Raw genomic sequence first — 17847 nt, 5'->3', positions numbered from 1 at the left:
CCTGGGGATTGGAGCAGGGAGTGACCATCTGAGAGCCAGCTCTGAGGCAGCCCACTCCCACAAACTGGTAGTGAGTGCCAGAAGGAAAGAAGGCTCTAACACTGCCTAGAGAGGCCATATATAGACCCGGAAGTCAATCCAGAAACACTGCCACCCAGGGGCTGAATCACAAATTGACTCTTGTGTAATCAAAAATAAAGGAATACGAGAAATTAAGACACACTACCTGCTTAAAATCAGGACTGGCTTACAACACTGAAGAGCAGTGGAACACAGGGAACTGCAATACTGTCCAGACTGAGAAACAGGCATGCCAAACAGAACAACAGAGGAAGTGAATGACCTTCACTACTCCACATTTTATTTTTTTATTTTCATTTTTTGAATCTTTTACTCAAGAAACTACTTTTTTTCTTTTTTCCTCACTTGATTTTACCTTTTTAATTATTACATTTTTATTTTAATTATTACTACTGCTATTTTATCTTTTTTTAAGTGTCATTTCATTTTCTCTTCATTTTATTTTGGGATTAGTGTTCTACATTCTATTTTCATCTTTCCTTTAGCATTGTTTTACTCTATCTCAACTTTACCTTTATGCCATCACTCTCTTCCTAACCTTCCCCTTTTCGGTGTCTTGTTTATCTTACCCCTTTCCTGCTTTAGACTTTCCCTATTCTTTCTGTTTACCCCCTGCTAAAATTTCACCCTACTTACATATCTAATCTCCAATCCCCTACTCCAAGTCCATACACACCTCTCTCTTCGCTGTCTTAACTATCCAAAAAATTGTTGTTCTCTCTGTCCTTTTGTTGTTGTTCTCTTGAATGTTGATTATATCGAATTTTTATGCTTTTTTTGTGAGATTGTTTTGCTTATTCTTCTTTTGTTTGATTATTTTTTTGTTTGTTTTGTGCTTCTGTTTTCCCTTGCCTCACTCAATATTAGTTGGTGTTGTAGTTTGTATTAATCCCCAGGTACTTGTTGCAGGCATTTGCTGGGATTAGTGATTGTTCTATTGGAGTTTTATCCCCATATATATAGTTTGTTCCCCTTTCTCTCTTAGTCTCTTTCTTGTCTCTCTTACTTTTTTTTTCCTTTTCCCAATTTCATTTTGACACTCCTTTTTTTTCCCTTTCTTTCTTTTTCCTCTTCTTCTTTCTCTCCTATCCCCTAATTTGTCTTTCTCTGGTGGTCACCTTTATTGGAAGTTATTAATATCATGAATACACTTCTTTTCAGTGCCTTGTGTGTTGTACCTGGTAGTGCTGTATTTTGTGCCTCTAAATCAACGCAGGAGAGAGAGAACTACATAACCAGACATCCAGAGAAGAGAGACCATGGGGAGACAAAGAAACAGCCCACATATGAAAGAAAAGCAGGCATCACCAAAAAGGAAGTAAACGAAATGGAGGCATCCAGAGAAAGAATTCAGAGAAATGGTCATAAGGTGGCTGAAAAGAAGGGAAGACAAATTTGACAATATGAGCAAAAACCAAGAGGAAATGAAGAAGAACCAAGAAGAAATGAAAAATGACATCACTGCTGTAAAGAACTCAATAGAAAGCATCAAGAGTAGACTAGAAGAAGCAAAGAACCGCATCAGTGAGCTAGAAGACAAGACGGGAAAAAAATACTCAAGTAGAGCAACTTCTAGAAAAAAAATTAAAAGGCAGGAGGAGAGCCTAAGGGAACTTTGGGACAACAGGAAACAAAACAACATCCGCATAATAGGGGTTCCAGAAGGAAAGGAAGCTTAGCAAGGAATAGAAAACCTATTTGAAGAAATAATGACAGAAAATTTCCCTGATATAGGGAAGAAAAAACCCACACAAATCCAAGAAGCTCACAGAGTCCCAAGCAAAATGAACCCCAAAAGACCGACACCAAGGCACATTATAATTAAATTGGCAAACACCAACGACAAAGTAAGAATCTAAAAAGCAGCAAGAGAGAGACAGAAAGTTACCTACAAAGGAACCCCCATCAGATTAGCAACTGATTTCTCAACAGAAACTCATCAGGCCAGAAGGGAATGGAATGAAATATACAAGGTCATGCAAAGGAAGGGTCTGAATCCAAGAATACTGTACCCAGCAAGGCTATCAATGAAAATTGAAGATGAAATCAGGAGCTTCACAGACAAAAAAGGGCTAAGGGAATTTATTACCACCAAACCAGCAATGCAAGAAATGCTAAAGGGTCTGCTGTAAAAAAAAAGAAATAGGATGCGAAGAAGAAACACAAAGGTAAAGAATAAAACAGGCGACAAATAAGTACCTATCAATAATAACTTTAAATGTAAATGGATTAAATGCCCCAATCAAAAGACATAGAGTAATGGATTGGATAAGAAAACAAGACCCATATATCTGCTGTCTACAAGAAACCCACCTCAGAAAAAAATATGCACACAGACTGAGGGAGACGGGATGGAAAATGTTTTTCCAGGCAAATGGAACTGAAAAAAAAGCTGGGGTAGCAATACTTATATCTGACAAATTATATCTCAAAGTGAACTACATAACAAGAGATAAGGAAGGCCACTTCATAATACTAAAGGGAGCAATCCAACAAGAAGAAATAACTCTGGTAAACATATATGCACCCAATACAGGAGCACCCAAATACATGAAAAAACTCCTGGAGGATATCAAGGGAGACATTGACAGCAATACAATCATAGTAGGAGACTTTAATACCCCACTATCACCATTGGACAAAACCTCTAAACAAAAAATCAGCAAAGAAACATCAATTAGAAATGACTCACTAGACCAGATGGAATTAGTTGACATCTTCAGAACATTTCACCCCAAAGCCACAGAATATACATTCTTCTCAAGTGCACATGGTTCATTTTCAAAGATAGACCACATGTTGGGACATAGGCAGTCTCTTCAAATTCAAGATGATAGAAATCATATCAAGCATCTTCTCAGACCACAGTGGCATAAAACTGGAAATCAACTACAATAAAAACAACCCAAAGAAATCAAACACATGGAGACTAAACAGCATGCTATTAAACAATGACTGGATTACCAGAGAGATCAAGGAACAAATAAAAAACATAATGGAAACAAATGACAATGAAAACACTACAATCCAAAATCTATGGGATACAGCGAAAGCAGTCTTGAGAGCGAAGTTCATAGCTCTACAAGCCTACTGCAAAAAAACAAGAAACAATGGTAATAAATTACCTAACCCTACAACTCAAAGAGTTAGAAAAAGAGCAACAGGAAAAGCCCAGTATAAGCAGAAGGAAGGAAATAATAAGGATCAGGGCGGAGATAAACGACATAGAGACCAAAGAAACAATACAAAAGATCAACAAAACCAACAGCTGGTTCTTTGAAAGGATAAACAAGATTGATGAACCTCTAGCCAGGCTCACCAAGATGCAAAGAGAGAGGACCCAAATAAACAAAATCAGAAATGAAAGAGGTGAAATAACAACAGATCCTGCCAAAATACAAAGGATTGTTAAAAAATACTACGAACAACTCTATTCCAACAAACTGGACAACCTAGAGGAAATGGACATATTCTTAGAAAAATATAACCTTCCAAAACTCAATCAGGAAGAATCTAAACATCTCAGTAGGCCAATAACTATGGAAGAAATTGAAGCAGTCATCAAAAAGCTTCCGGCAAACAAAAGCCCGGGGCCAGATGGCTTCACAGGAGAGTTTTACCAAACATTCAAGGAAGAACTAAAACCTATCCTCCTCAGGCTATTCCAAAAAATTCAAGAGGAAGGAACACTTCCAAGCTCATTCTATGAAGCCAGCATCACCCTAATACCAAAACCAGATAATGACAACACAATGAAGGAGAATTACAGGCCAATATCCTTCATGAATGTAGATGCCAAAATCCTCAACAAAATTCTAGCAAATCGGATCCAGCAGTACATCAGAAAACTCATACACCATGACCAAGTAGGGTTTATTCCAGGATTGCAATGATGGTACAGTATCCACAAATCAGTAAATGTGATACATCACATAAACAAATTGAGAGATAAAAATCACATAGTCATATCAATTGATGCAGAAAAAGCATTTGACAAAATCCAACACCCTTTCTTGATAAAAACTCTCAACAAGGTGGGAATAGAAGGATCATACCTCAACATAATAAAAGCTATATATGATAAACCCGCAGCTAACATCATACTCAATGGGCAAAAACTAAAACCATTTCTCCTAAGAAGAGGAACAAGACAGGGATGCCCACTCTCACCACTCCTGTTTGACATAGTACTGGAAGTATTATCCATTGCAATTAGAAAGGAAGAAGAAATAAAAGGCATCCAAATTGGAAAAGAAGAAGTAAAGCTGTCCTTATTTGCAGATGACATGATATTGTACATAAAAAAACCCGAAAGACTGCATCAAAAATATGACAGACTTAATAAATGAATTTGACAATGTAACAGGATACAAAATTAACGCCAAGAAATCTATGGCATTTCTATATACCAATAGTGAACTTACAGAAAGAGAGACTAAAAAAGCAATCCCATTTACCATCGCACCAAAAAAATTAAGATACTTAGGAATAAACCTAACCAAGGAGGTAAAAGACCTATACGTGGAAAACTACAGGACAGTGAAAAAAGAGATAGAGGAAGATGTAAACAGATGGAAGAACACACCATGTTCATGGATTGGTAGAATCAACCTCATTAAAATGTCCATACTACCCAAAGCAATCTATAGATTCATTGCACTCCCCATTAAAATACCAACGGCATATTTCACAGACCTAGAAAGAACTCTCCAAAAATTCATCTGGAATAAAAAAAGACCCCGAATAGCCACAGCAATGCTGAGAAAGAAGAATAAAGTAGGAGGGATCTCAATATCAGATTTCAAGCTGTATTACAAAGCCACTGTCCTCAAAACAGCCTGGTACTGGCACAAGAACAGACATGTAGATCAATGGAATAGAATAGACAATCCAGTTATCGACCCAAACCACTATGTGCAATTAATATTTGACAAAGGAGGCATGAGCATACAATGGAGTCAAGACAGTCTCTTCAATAAATGGTGTTGGGAAAATTGGACAGATACATGCAAAAAAATGAAACTAGATCACCAACTTACACCATACACAAAAATAAACTCAAAATGGATACAGGACTTAAACATAAGACCGGAAACCATAAAAATACTAGAGGAATCCATAGGCAGCAAAATCTCAGACATATGCCGAAAGAACTTCTTCACTGATACTGCCCCTAGGGCAACGGAAGCCAAAGAGAAAATAAACAAATGGGACTACATCAAAATAAAAAGCTTTTGCACAGCAAAAGAAACCATCAACAAAACAACAAGAGACCCCACTGTATGGGAGAACATATTTGCAAATGTTATCACTGATAAAGGTTTAATCTCCAACATCTACAGGCAGCTTATACAACTTAATAAAAGGAAGATAAATGATCCAATAAAAAAATGGGCAACTGCCAAAACCGGTTTGGCTCAGTGGATAGAGTGTCGGCCTGCGGACTGAAGGGTCCCGGGTTCGATTCCGGTCAAGGGCATGTACCTTGGTTGCGGGCACATCCCCAGTGGGAGGTGTGCAGGAGGCAGCTGATCGATGTTTCTCTCTCATCGATGTTTCTAGCTCTCTATCCCTCTCCCTTCCTTTCTGTAAAATATCAATAAAATATATTTAAAAAAAAAATGGGCAACGGACCTTAATAGAATCTTTTCGAAAGAAGACAGAAGGCCAAGAGACACATGAAAACATGCTCAAAGTCACTAATTATCAGAGATTTGCAAATCAAAATAACAATGCAATAACATCTCACACCTGGCAGAATGGCTATCTTCAACAAATCAACCAACGACAAGTGTTGGCTAGGATGTGGAGAAAAAGGAACCCTCGTGCACTGCTGGTGGGAATGCAGACTGGTGCATTCACTGTGGAGAACACTATGGAGTTTCCTCAAAAAACTGAAAATGGAACTCCCATTTGATCCAGTAATACCACTCCTAGGAATATATCCTAAGAAACTATAAACACCAATCAGAAAGGATATATGCACCCCTATGTTCATAGCAGCACAATTTACAATAGCTAAGATTTGAAAACAGCCTAGGTGCCCGTCAGCAGATGACTGGATCAGAAAACTATGGTACGTCTACACAATGGAATACTATGCTGCCATAAAAAAGAAGGAATTATTACCATTTGTAGGCACCTGGATGGAATTAGAGAACATTATGCTAAGTGAAATAAGCCAGTCAATGAAAGAAAAATACCACATGATCTCACTCATTTGGGGATAATGAAAAACATTATAAACTGTTGAACAAAAAGATAGACACAGAGGCAGTAAAGCATCAAACACACTGTCAAATTACAGTGGGAAGGTTAGGGAGAGGTGGGGGAAATAAGAGATCAACTGAAGGACTTATATGCATGCATATAAGAGTAACCAACGGATGCAAAACATTGGGGGGTGAGGGCATGTATGGGAGTGGGGTGGGAGGGCAAAGGTAAGATATGTACACATATAATACCTTAATTTAAAAAAATTAAAAATAAATAAATAAATAAAATGAGAAAAATGAGGCATAAAAAAATAAAAGCTTAATGTGTAAATACTTAATCATATACTAAGGACAATGGTTTTTGTATACTAAGGGTAAAATAAAATTTTAGGCTCAGTGGTAATGATACAAACAATTTTCAAGATGCATTTGGCATTGTAGGTCTAGTAAACGCACACTGCATGCATTTTGAGAGTAGAATTTGAATCTGTGCATATTTTATTTTTTCAATAGTGGAATGACCTTTATATATATACAACACAGCTTCTGGCTCACCCTTAGGCTATATACAACAAAACAGCTACTGGCTGACTTCTGTTCTGCGCAATTATTTCTTTCATATTCCTTTGCCTTTTTCTCTCATGATCAACAGCATATGTGAATAAAGGTGGTAGTATTAGGCTATGAAATGAAACTTTTCTCTTTGCATCATAACCAGACCATGTAAGGATCAAACTTAGTAACTTTTTAAACAGTAGAAAGCGATACTAAAACATTTTAAGGACCCCTGTAATTAGAAATACTAATATCAAAGTCCTGGAAAAACCTATTGAGACATCTTAAGAGAAACTAAAAATAACATAGTAATTTTTGAAAAGTGTAATTTGGAGCTTCTAAATCACTTATACCAGGAAAGAGCCCATTCTGGCCAATTTTGGTGAAGACAAGAAATGACATTTCACCTTTTCCTTTATCTGAAGATGATGTACCTGAGTTTTAACTTACCCTGAGTGGATTTTCATTAAGGTATGGGGGTTCACCTTCCACCATTTCAATTGCCATAATCCCCAGAGACCAGATATCAACTTTTGGACCATAAGCTTTTCGAGTCACCACCTCAGGTGCCATCCAATAGGGAGTTCCCACCATAGTGCTTCGTTTACTTTGCTCAGGGGTGATCTGGGCACAGAACCCAAAATCAGCTGCAAAGAAGAAAAGTCTGTTAAAATAAGTTCAAATTATATTTCTTTTACTATAGGACACTTTCAGATATGACTGTACTTTCCTTTGTTAGACACGGAGCTTCCACAACTGCCAGCTCATATCCTTTTGTACCTGATCTCTCATCTAGATCTGATTTTAAGAGTCTGAAATAACTGAATGATATGATGCCATTTTCACTGGACCTCAATCTGGTTTTCTCCAACTCACAGAATATTTCAGTCTTCTAATTAAGTATTTGTCATTCAGGTGATGGGGTCACTAGAAATTCTGAAATATTACTACCCCCTCCCCAAAATCTGGGCACAATCTATAGGAACACAGTGTTAAAAAATTCTTTGCTTCAAACTGGGCTCTAAATGCTTTCAAACCAATCATTTTTAATAGCCATTTTCTTCTCAAGATAGACAGCAAAAGAGCAGAGATCTCCGGATACTCTCTCAAATACCATCAGAACCAAAAATACCTACTCAATTTAACAGAGCCATCCATCCCAAGGAGAATATTGTCACTCTTTATGTCTCTATGGATCACTTGGTTTGAGTGCAAGAAATCCAAAGCTTGGAGGCACTATTGAATTAGAAAAAAAAAGTTAATTATATCACAAATAATTTTTTTAAAATTAAGTTTAATCTACATAAATTTGGGGCAGGAGTATAATTTTATGTTGCCAAGTGAAATAGATAACGAAGTGCTTTGACACCATTTTGAAATCATATTACCATTTACATCAGTGATGCAATTTAGCATTATACATATGAAAGCTCCTGAATAAGACTAGGACATGAAGAGTGATGGTGTGATAAGTAGCACCAAATCATTAATACAGCCAAACTAACCAATTAATATAATCATACTTTGACTTAGTTATCTAGAGGATATGAATTCACCTTGGTCTTAAGTAGATGTAGTAAGCTTCTGTTTCCATGGTACGATTTGATCCAGTAAGTCTGGAGTGAAACCCAAGAATCTGCATTTAAAACAAGTGCCCTGAGCTATTTCTGATGGACAGCCAGGTTTGAGGACCACTATGAAGTAACAGTAGGACTTGTTTGGAATATGTTTTGCACTGTAATACTAGAAGATGGAAACAACAGACCCAGGGCCCAATATACTCTTAAATATTAAAAGTTTGATACATTGCATGAATAGAAAATATATGTTTTTAGTGGATATGTTTGCATGTTTGGGGAGGAGGAAATGAGAATGAGAGGAGAACAAAGAAGGAGGAAATTTATATGAACAATTTAAAATAAAGCAAAGACTAGCTGAAATTACTTGCTGTTTTTTTTTGTTTTTCTATCAATGGTTTTCAAGTTTCAGTGGTTCAGAGTTCCTAATATATCTATAGAATATCTTACTACAATGAATGTGGTAAATGGTAAGATCCAAGATAAAATTCCAATGGAGAGTTTTTAATATTGAAAAAAAATAATATAATAAAATATTCTTGGTTTAAATTGAAAATAAGTATTATGACACTGTTATTGGAAAAGAGGCAGACACTTAAAACACATTAGAGGGCTATGAGGGAATCCCAACTTGTACTGTGAAAGTAACTACTTTCCAGGCTGAGAGAAGACCTTGGTTAAGTTACCTTCTAAAAAATGATATGATTATAATATGGTTTGTACTTTTACATGGCTCACATTGCACATCAAAGACAAAATAACTACTATGTAAAAATTCCTCCAAATCAGAAAGAAGTTCCTTGAAACATTACGGTTTTCCATGTTCACTGAGACTTAAAACCATTCAGGCTTAGATATGGTACCCTGTGGATGGCATAATGGAACTCAAAAGATCCATAGCAAAACAGCTAAAATAAACTAGGGGCTAAGGGAAGAGGAGTGCTATTACATTAGGATTTAAACTGAATTTAGGGTCTCCAATTTTTTTCAGTAGAAAAAATATGCTATTATTACTTTGATGTTATAAACATTCCAAATAATCAGAGATAAAGAAAGAACTTCTAATTTTGGTGTTATCATCAGCTAGAAACGCTCTATTTTCTTACCTCTCTGCAGACAGCTGCTATCTGTCCTTCATCCATACAGGTCTCTGTGACCACATCAGTCAAAGAGCCACCAGCCAAATATTCCATGACTACCCATAGTTCATCACCCACTAAGTAGCTATAACAAAAAAAGAAAAAGACGTTGACTCTGGCCTAAGAAAGTGGGGACTTTTCCATATTTCTATTAAAAAGTTAATTTGCATTCAGTTTCTATGCATTTGATTATATTAAATAACAAGAAGAGAATATTGCCCTAGCTGGTTTTGCTCAGTGGATAGAGTCTTGGCCTGCGGGCTGAAGGGTCCTGGGTTCGATTCCCAGTCAAGGATACCTACCTCGGTTGCAGACTCCATTCTGGGCCCTGATGCAGGAGGCAACTGATGTTTCTCTCTCTCTCTTCCCTTCCCTTCCACTCTCTCTAAAAATCAATGGGAAATATCCTCAGGTGAGGATTAACAGAAGAAGAAGAGGAGGAAAAAGAAGAGGAGGAGGAAGAAGAAGAAGGAGGAGGAGGAGGAGGAGGAGGAGGAGGAGGAGGAGGAGGAGGAGGAGGAGGAGAAGGAGGAGGAGAAGGAGAAGGAGAAGGAGAAGGAGAAGGAGAAGGAGAAGGAGAAGGAGAAGGAGACAGAGAAGGAGAAAGAGAAGGAGAGGAGAAGGAGAAAGAGAAGGAGAGGAGAAGGAGAAGGAGATCAGTGATAGTGATAATGAGACACTTCCTTAACATTGGAAGAGAATATTTATGGAAATCAAAGGACCACTAGATATGACTGTGCACCATGGAGGAAGGAAAAGAACAGGGAGGCTTCTGGTTACTGACTACTATATTCCTTGAAAAAGCTAGTTTCAGTGAACAGGATCAATGGATAGCCCTTTTGGTTAACCCAAATCACAATGTTGACTTCTTGTATTGAACTGGCCACATGGCATACAGATGTACAGAATATTTATTCATATCTTGGCATTATTAGTTTTTAATTCTACTTAATTGATTACTGAAATGTTTTCAAGTAGTCACTAAATCAAAGAGATTAATGTTTGCAATGGATTTACTGTGATGAAGTGTCAGTTCTGATAGAAGGCAGTTGTGATACTTTATGAAACACTGATTTCTACTATAAAATTTGACCCTCCCTTTTTTTGTCTCCCTTTCCTTTCCTGTACTACTGGTCCATCTGATGCAAAACACAGAAAGCAACATCCTAAATTCGCTGATATTGTAGACCCAGTCTTATTTCCTTTGTACCCCCAGAGTACACAGCACAGTGGTGCTAAACAAACACTTATTGAAATTGAAGGAGACAGATGTTAACCACAATTGAAGAGCTGGTGCTGTCTTTAAATGCCTATTTATTTATTTATTTATTTATTTATTTATTTATTTTTATAACCCACTGCTAATACCACTGATGAAAGAGACATTCATTACCTGGTCTAGGAAGAAGGTTTGAGATTAAATTTTCAATTCCCTGGGCCTCACTGTCAGTTATTTACAAAGCACACATTAAAGCGGGGCCATCTTAGACAGGCTTCCTCACTTAGACACCCAGAGACTGCACTAGCTTCAAACAAACACTTGATGAAATTTAATGCACCACAGCCCTTTCCTATATGCAGTAGGCTATTTCCTGCAAACAAGAAGTCATGATTCTCAAAATGAAATTACAAAAACTGCTCATGTTTAAAAATAAGACTATAAAATGTGTCTTCAAACGTTTGATGGGTGGATAAAGATAAATGGATGCAAGTTTATCAATAGATCTGATACTCTATTTTGTAACATTTGAGAAATACTTATACAATGGATGCTAAATAGATCCCAAATAAAGTAATTTGCCAATAAAATGGTATTCCATAAAAAAAGTACACAATTAAAGAGCACACTTACCTATCTAAATAATTAACAATATTGGGGTTCTTATTTTCCCTCATGACCAGAATTTCATTAATAATTAATTCCTTTTTGGGCTGCTGTTGAAGGTTCATCTGCTTTATGGCCACCTGAATGATGATTAAAATATAAGCATGTATTATAATTATTAGGCCAAAAACAAACATCCATATTTTGGGGTATACAAATTCTTTATCTTAAGAAGCTTTGTCTTGGTGCTACAAAGCCCCCTTTTCTGTGGTTAATCATGAGTAAACTATCCACTTCAGATACTTTAGACACCAATAAAGAAAACTACAATATCAATCCAGTTGTTGGAGACCAGGTGTAAGCTGACACGGTCCTTGCACCTGAAGGGACTAGCAAGGCTGGGTCCCCTACTCACACAGTTTTCCCAGGCTTGTTTGGATGGCGGTTATCAATAGAATGAGAACAACCTTTCATAGCTTACCAAGAAGTCTGTAACTATTTACTGAGATTTGCTGTACTGAGAATTTGTCCTTCTGCCCTGTCTCTCCCTTAGAGATTAAGAGGAACAAAGAATATATTCCTCTTGACAGACCTCCTATTCAGTGTTTTGTGTATAAAAGGCATTACGCAGTTAATAAACTTGCTGCAGTCTCTCGATGAACTGTAGTCCTCCCGATCCTGCTCTCCTGTCTTTCTTTCTTTTCTCAATTCCCACCTCCCTACCTCAGCCCAGTTCAACCTGTCAGGCTGGCCCTGGCAATTGGCGCCCAAAAGGGGACCTGAGGACTTGGGAAGCAGACGGTGAGGAACTCCTCCAGATAAAGAGTGTACTCGTTAAGATAAGGGAGGAGCAATTTTTTGATAGTTGGGAGTAAAGCATGGGACAGTTAGAATCTAGGGAAAATGCCCTTTATGGGCAAATGTTAAAGTCTATGCTCAACAAACAGTAAAGGAACAAAGGTTAATAACAAGCAAGTAGAAAAATTTTTAAAATTCATTCGGGTGTTTACCCTCCTGTCCTTGTGCCATCTCAAGACCAGCTGGCTGCACAACACCCAGGGAGCAAAATGGATACAAGAGTTATTCCGAGCAACCCCTGGAAGTGCCGGATTAGACCTTGGATCCATAGGGCGATATGTGTTAACTCCAGAATTGGGACCACAGGCCATCCTACAGGGGTATATGGACCTACTACTAAAGGAATGTTTGGCCTTCTACTAGGTAGAAGCAGCTTAACTATGAAAGGATTACAAGTTTTTCCAGGAGTAATTGATGCGGATTATGAAGGGGAAATTAAAATTATGGCCTCTGTCCCCAGAAATATCATCACCATCACCTCAGATATAAAAATTGCTCAATTGATTTTGCTCCCACTGCCTGCCACAGGCAATTTACTTTCCACAGAGTATCGGGGAGCCAGGGGTTTTGGCTCCTTGGACAAGGCATATTGGGTACAAGCTATTTCTCATGCAAGGCCTGAGAGAACTTTACTTATACAAGGGAAAAGGTTTACAGGGATTTTAGATACAGGAGCAGATATTTCTGTCATAAGCTTAGCTCACTGGCCTAAACAGTGGCCCTATAGAGAAGCTATGACACAACTTCAAGGAATAGGTCAGACCAACTCTCCTTTACAGAGTTCACAAATGTTAAAGTGGTAAGACAACGAAGGTCACTCTGGGTTATTTCAGCCATATGTCTTACCAGGGATCCCTGTGAAATTATGGGGAAGAGACATTCTGTCTGCCCTGGGTGTTGCCCTTGTTACCACCCCAGCTCAGGGAAATTTTTAGGGGGCGTCATTGTTTCTCCTGTTATCCTCACAGCTGACAAGATATCTTAGAAGTTAGATAATCCTGTATGGGTAGAGCAGTGGCCCCTTTCCAAAGAAAAAATACAAGCTACTCATGAGTTGGTACAGGAGCAACTCCGGCTAGGACATATAGAAGAGACTACCAGTCCTTGGAATACTCCTATTTTTATCATAAAAAAGAAATCAGGAAACTGGCGCCTTTTACAAGATTTAAGGGCAATAAACAAGACTGGAAATTATGGGACCTTTACAGCCTGGTCTCCCTTCCTCTGTAGCAATCCCTAATGGGATGAAGCTATTAGTACTAGATTTAAAGGATTGTTTTTTCACTATTCCTCTAGACCCCTCTGATTGCAAATGCTTTGCATTCAGTGTCCCATCTACTAATTTTCAGGAACCCATACGCCGCTATCATTGGAAGGTATTGCCTCAGGGAATGGCTAACAGCCCTACCCTGTGTCAGAAGTTTGTTAGTCAGGTAATTCACGGAGTTCGAGAGAAACATCCGCAGGCTTATATCATACACTATATGGATGACATCCTTTTAGCTCACTATACGGAATGTCAATTAGAACAAGTGTATGATGACATGCAACAGGCTCTTCTTAAATCTGGATTAATTATTGCACCTGAAAAAGTTCAAAGACGAGACCCTTACCTATATCTTGGACATATCATAGAAGGAAGAAAAATTCGTCCTCAAAAGATTCAACTCAGGATAGACAAGCTAGAGACTTTAAATGATTTTCAAAAATTTTTAGGGGATGTCAACTGGATTAGGCCAACTTTAGGCATAACTACTAATGACCTTAAACCTTTATTTGATATTCTTCGTGGGGAGAGCGGGTCGCTCGTCAGCTTACTCCTGCAGCTCGCAAGGCTATCTGCCACATAGAGCTGCCTTAAAGAAACAATTTGTACAAAAAATTGATTACTCACAGCCATGGCTGTATTTAGTATTGGCTACGCCAGTATATCCTACTGGCCTCTTATAGCAACAGGGGCCTTTGGAGTGGATTCATCCGCACTCCTCCCCAAAAAAGGTAGTTTATCCTTACTCAGAAGCAGTAGCAGATTTTATTTTTGCAGGACTTCTCAGATCTCTGGAACTTTTTGGTCAAGAGCCCCATACCATCTTAGTACCCTATAAGGCTCAACAAAGGCAATGGTATTTCATATAGATAATAAATAGCCTCTTTCATTCCTAGACTATCACGGTACAATAGACTCTCATTACCCATCTAATAAACTCATACAATTTTTTACAGAACATTCCCTCATTTTCCCCAATGTAGTCAAGACCCAACCAATTCCTCATGCAGTTCTAGTGTTTACTGATGGTTCTAATAATGGCACAGCTGCCCTAGGTATCAATAATCAACCCTTTGTTTTTCAGACTAACCACACTTCAGCACAACGCATAGAGCTTGAAGCAGTACATCAAGCGTTACGCAAACTTTCCACTCAATCTTTTAACCTTTACTCAGACTCTCGTTATATTGTAAATATTATGATTCACTTAGAAACTGCTAATTTACATGACACTGACTGATCCGAAGTGATTATTCTCTTACTACAGGTTCAAGCTTTACTCAGGAAACGTTCTCACCCTTGTTTCTTTGGCCATATACGAGCTCATACAGATTTACCTGGATCTCTCTCTGCAGGAAATACTTATGCTGATCAACTTACTAAAACTGTCTATCTAGCATTATCTCCTTTAGATGCAGCCAAAGCCTCACATTCTCTTCATCATCAAAATGCCACTGGCCTGCGCCAGCAGTTTTGAATCACAAAGGAACAGGCTCGACAAATTATTAAACTCTGTCCTCAATGCCCATTAACCACATTCATTCCTCCCACAGAAGGAGTCAATCCGCGAGGCTACAAACCAGGCCAACTATGGCAGATGGACGTAAACCATATTCCATCTTTCGGAAAACAAACTTATGTCCATGTTTCTATTGACACTTTTTCTGGTTTTATTTTTGCATCCCCACGTATAGGAGAAGCCGCTAAACATGTTATTGCTCACTGTTTACAAGGTTTTACTTTCCTAGGCATCCCCCATACCATTAAAACTGACAATGGTCCAGCCTACACAAGTACGGCATTCCAGAAGTTTTGTGCTACTTTTTGAATCCAGCATAAAACGGGCATCCCATACAATACTCATGGACAGGGAATAGTTGAGCGAGCTCATCAGACTTTAAAAAGGCAAATTGAAAAAATAAGGAAGGGGGAGTCTGTAGATACCCCTGCTAACATACTTAACAGAGCTCTTTATTCCCTTAATTTTTTAAATGGTGATGCTCAGGGCAAAACCGCTGCGGAGCGACAGTGGTCCTCACTGTCCAGATCCCACCCTTGGGTACAGTAGAAAGACTTACTTACAGGACAATGGCATGGCCCCAACCCTGTTCTGATATGGGCTCGGGGGTCTGTTTGTGTATTTCCTGAAGGGGACTCTGAGCCCCGTTGGATCCCCAGCCGCTATGTCTGGCCCTTTCAAGGTCAAGATGGAGGACGAAGTGGAACAAGAACTCACTCCACCATTCAAGAGGCTATGGGTCGGTCCACTAGCGCCCGTGCCACCACCGCCACCACGGAGATCATGGACGACTTGGAGGACATTTCCACCAACTTGGGGACAGTTGAAGAAGCTGACAATGGAAGCCGAAGCCATGGTCGTTCGCCAAGGGGCACAACGAACTGCTGAGTTTGATTGGATTTGTGTCACCCCTAAGATATATAATGGTACTATGTGGCATTGGGATCGAGTTTGCAACCACCTGTTAGGAGTTTGGGATCAGACTAACTTTACTTTAGATATCAGTAGGTTACATGGAGAGATTCAAGCTATTAATGATTCAGGTTCCCCTCTGTTGCCTTCTAGTGAAGTAGCACAGAATATTTTTAATGAAATTCAAAGCCTTATGTCCTTTCATGGGTTACAGTCTTTCATTTGGTCTCTGTTAGTTGTTGTTATCCTTGCTCTCATTATTCTCTGTTTACTTCCAGTCTGCTTCCGAACCATTGGATCTAGCATCCGATCCCTGCAAATAGGACTACATGAACTTTGCGTAAAAAACAAAGAAGGGGGATCTGTTGGAGACCAGGTGTAAGCTGACACGGCCCTTGCACCTGAAGGGACTAGCAAGGCTGGGTCCCCTACTCACACAGTTTTCCCAGGCTTGTTTGGATGGCGGTTATCAGTAGAATGAGAGCAACCTTTCATAGCTTACCAAGAAGTCTGTAGCTATATACTGAGATTTGCCGTACTGAGAATTTGTCCTTCTGCCCTGTCTCTCCCTTAGAGATTAAGAGGAACAAAGAATACATTTCTCTTGACAGACCTCCTATTCAGTGTTTTGTGTATAAAAGGCATTACGCAGTTAATAAACTTGCTGCAGTCTCTCGATGACCTGTAGTCCTCCCGATCCTGCTCTCCTGTCTTTCTTTCTTTTCTCAATTCCCACCTCCCTACCTCAGCCCAGTTCAACCTGTCAGGCTGGCCCTGGCATCCAGTTGTATCCATTTTTTTTTCAGGCGTAGATGCCATCAAAGAGGAAATCTGATTAATATGAATAAAGGAAAGTAAAAGTCAGGATTGAATATTAGCACTTACCTCTTGTCCTGTTGCAATGTCAAGTGCTGTATAGACAGTACCCGATGCCCTGTGAAGGTGAAAATTATCAACTGAATAAGCAATAAAAGTGCTATCAATATGTTGTCTTTGAAATAAATGTAATTATTTTTAGGAGAAGGATATCAACAAACTCAAGATTAAAGGGTGAAGTAAAAAAGTAATAACCGTTTTGTACAGTAATTACACCAGAAACAGTCATGGCATATTTCTTTTGGTGGGCCAGGAAATCCAGTCAGACTTCCTGGCAGCAATCTGTGTGCCATGGTACTACACAGTAATAAACTGAGCAAAGTGGCTTTGCTCCTTTTAGGAATCTCCTGGAACATTTTAAATACTCCTTGGATGTTGCAACAACCAACATGACAGTTCTCTAATTAAACTTAAGTATAGTTTAGGAAAGAATATATCTTTTCTTTTTTTTTTTCTTTTGCTTAGCCAACTGTAAGTTAATTGTTTATTTTATCATATAAACAGAGTAGCTTTTAAAATATATTACTAATCCTTAATATCTTCATCTAACAAATAAATCATTCTCAGTGCTGTACTTAACCTATAGCTACACAAACCAATAACAATATGGCTTTACTGTTAAGCTTTTTTTTTTTTTTTTTTTTTTTTGCTATATTTCTCAACAGCTTCTACTATGAGGTTACACTCCACTATGCTTTTAAAAATATATCATTTCTTAACTCTTGGTAGTACTCATGCGTCCATTATAACTTGAATTACAAGGCTCCTTTGCTTTTCCAATAGAAATTGTCTAATAAAGCTGACTTCATGGTAAAATTTTGTGAAACACTTACGCATCCTGAAACACCTCCCCACCCCCCCCCACCCCCATCTCCAGGAAAAGAAAAAACCTAGTCATTTTTGTGGAAATGTTTGTGGTGAATAAAAAAAGAAGAGGAAGAGGAGGAGGAGGGGGAGGAGGATAGAGATCAGTTCTGTAATTCACCAGGAATAGTAATGCTTTAACACTGCTGTCTAAACTTT

The 17847-nt window shown here is 38.4% G+C and overlaps 1 protein-coding gene across 10 annotated transcripts in view; it reads right to left on the bottom strand.

Moving 5' to 3' along the window:
• PAK3 (p21 (RAC1) activated kinase 3) overlaps positions 1–17847 on the bottom strand; it is a 450753-nt gene that overhangs the window by 37630 nt on the left and 395276 nt on the right. For all 10 annotated transcript variants that reach the window (XM_080652995.1, XM_080652994.1, XM_080652999.1 and 7 more), the window contains 5 exons: positions 16834–16882; positions 11420–11532; positions 9535–9652; positions 7988–8087; positions 7302–7498 (listed from right to left, as the gene is read on the bottom strand). In XM_080652995.1, the coding sequence (XP_080509121.1) occupies positions 7302–7498; positions 7988–8087; positions 9535–9652; positions 11420–11532; positions 16834–16882 (577 nt within the window). The remainder of the gene's footprint in view (positions 1–7301; positions 7499–7987; positions 8088–9534; positions 9653–11419; positions 11533–16833; positions 16883–17847) is intronic.

The sequence above is a fragment of the Plecotus auritus genome, assembly GCF_963455305.1.
Source record: "Plecotus auritus genome assembly, chromosome: X".
In the NCBI taxonomy this organism is placed as follows: domain Eukaryota; kingdom Metazoa; phylum Chordata; class Mammalia; order Chiroptera; family Vespertilionidae; genus Plecotus; species Plecotus auritus.
The sequence above is the reverse complement of the archived record's forward strand: the minus strand, read 5'-3'. Positions and strand labels throughout refer to the sequence as shown.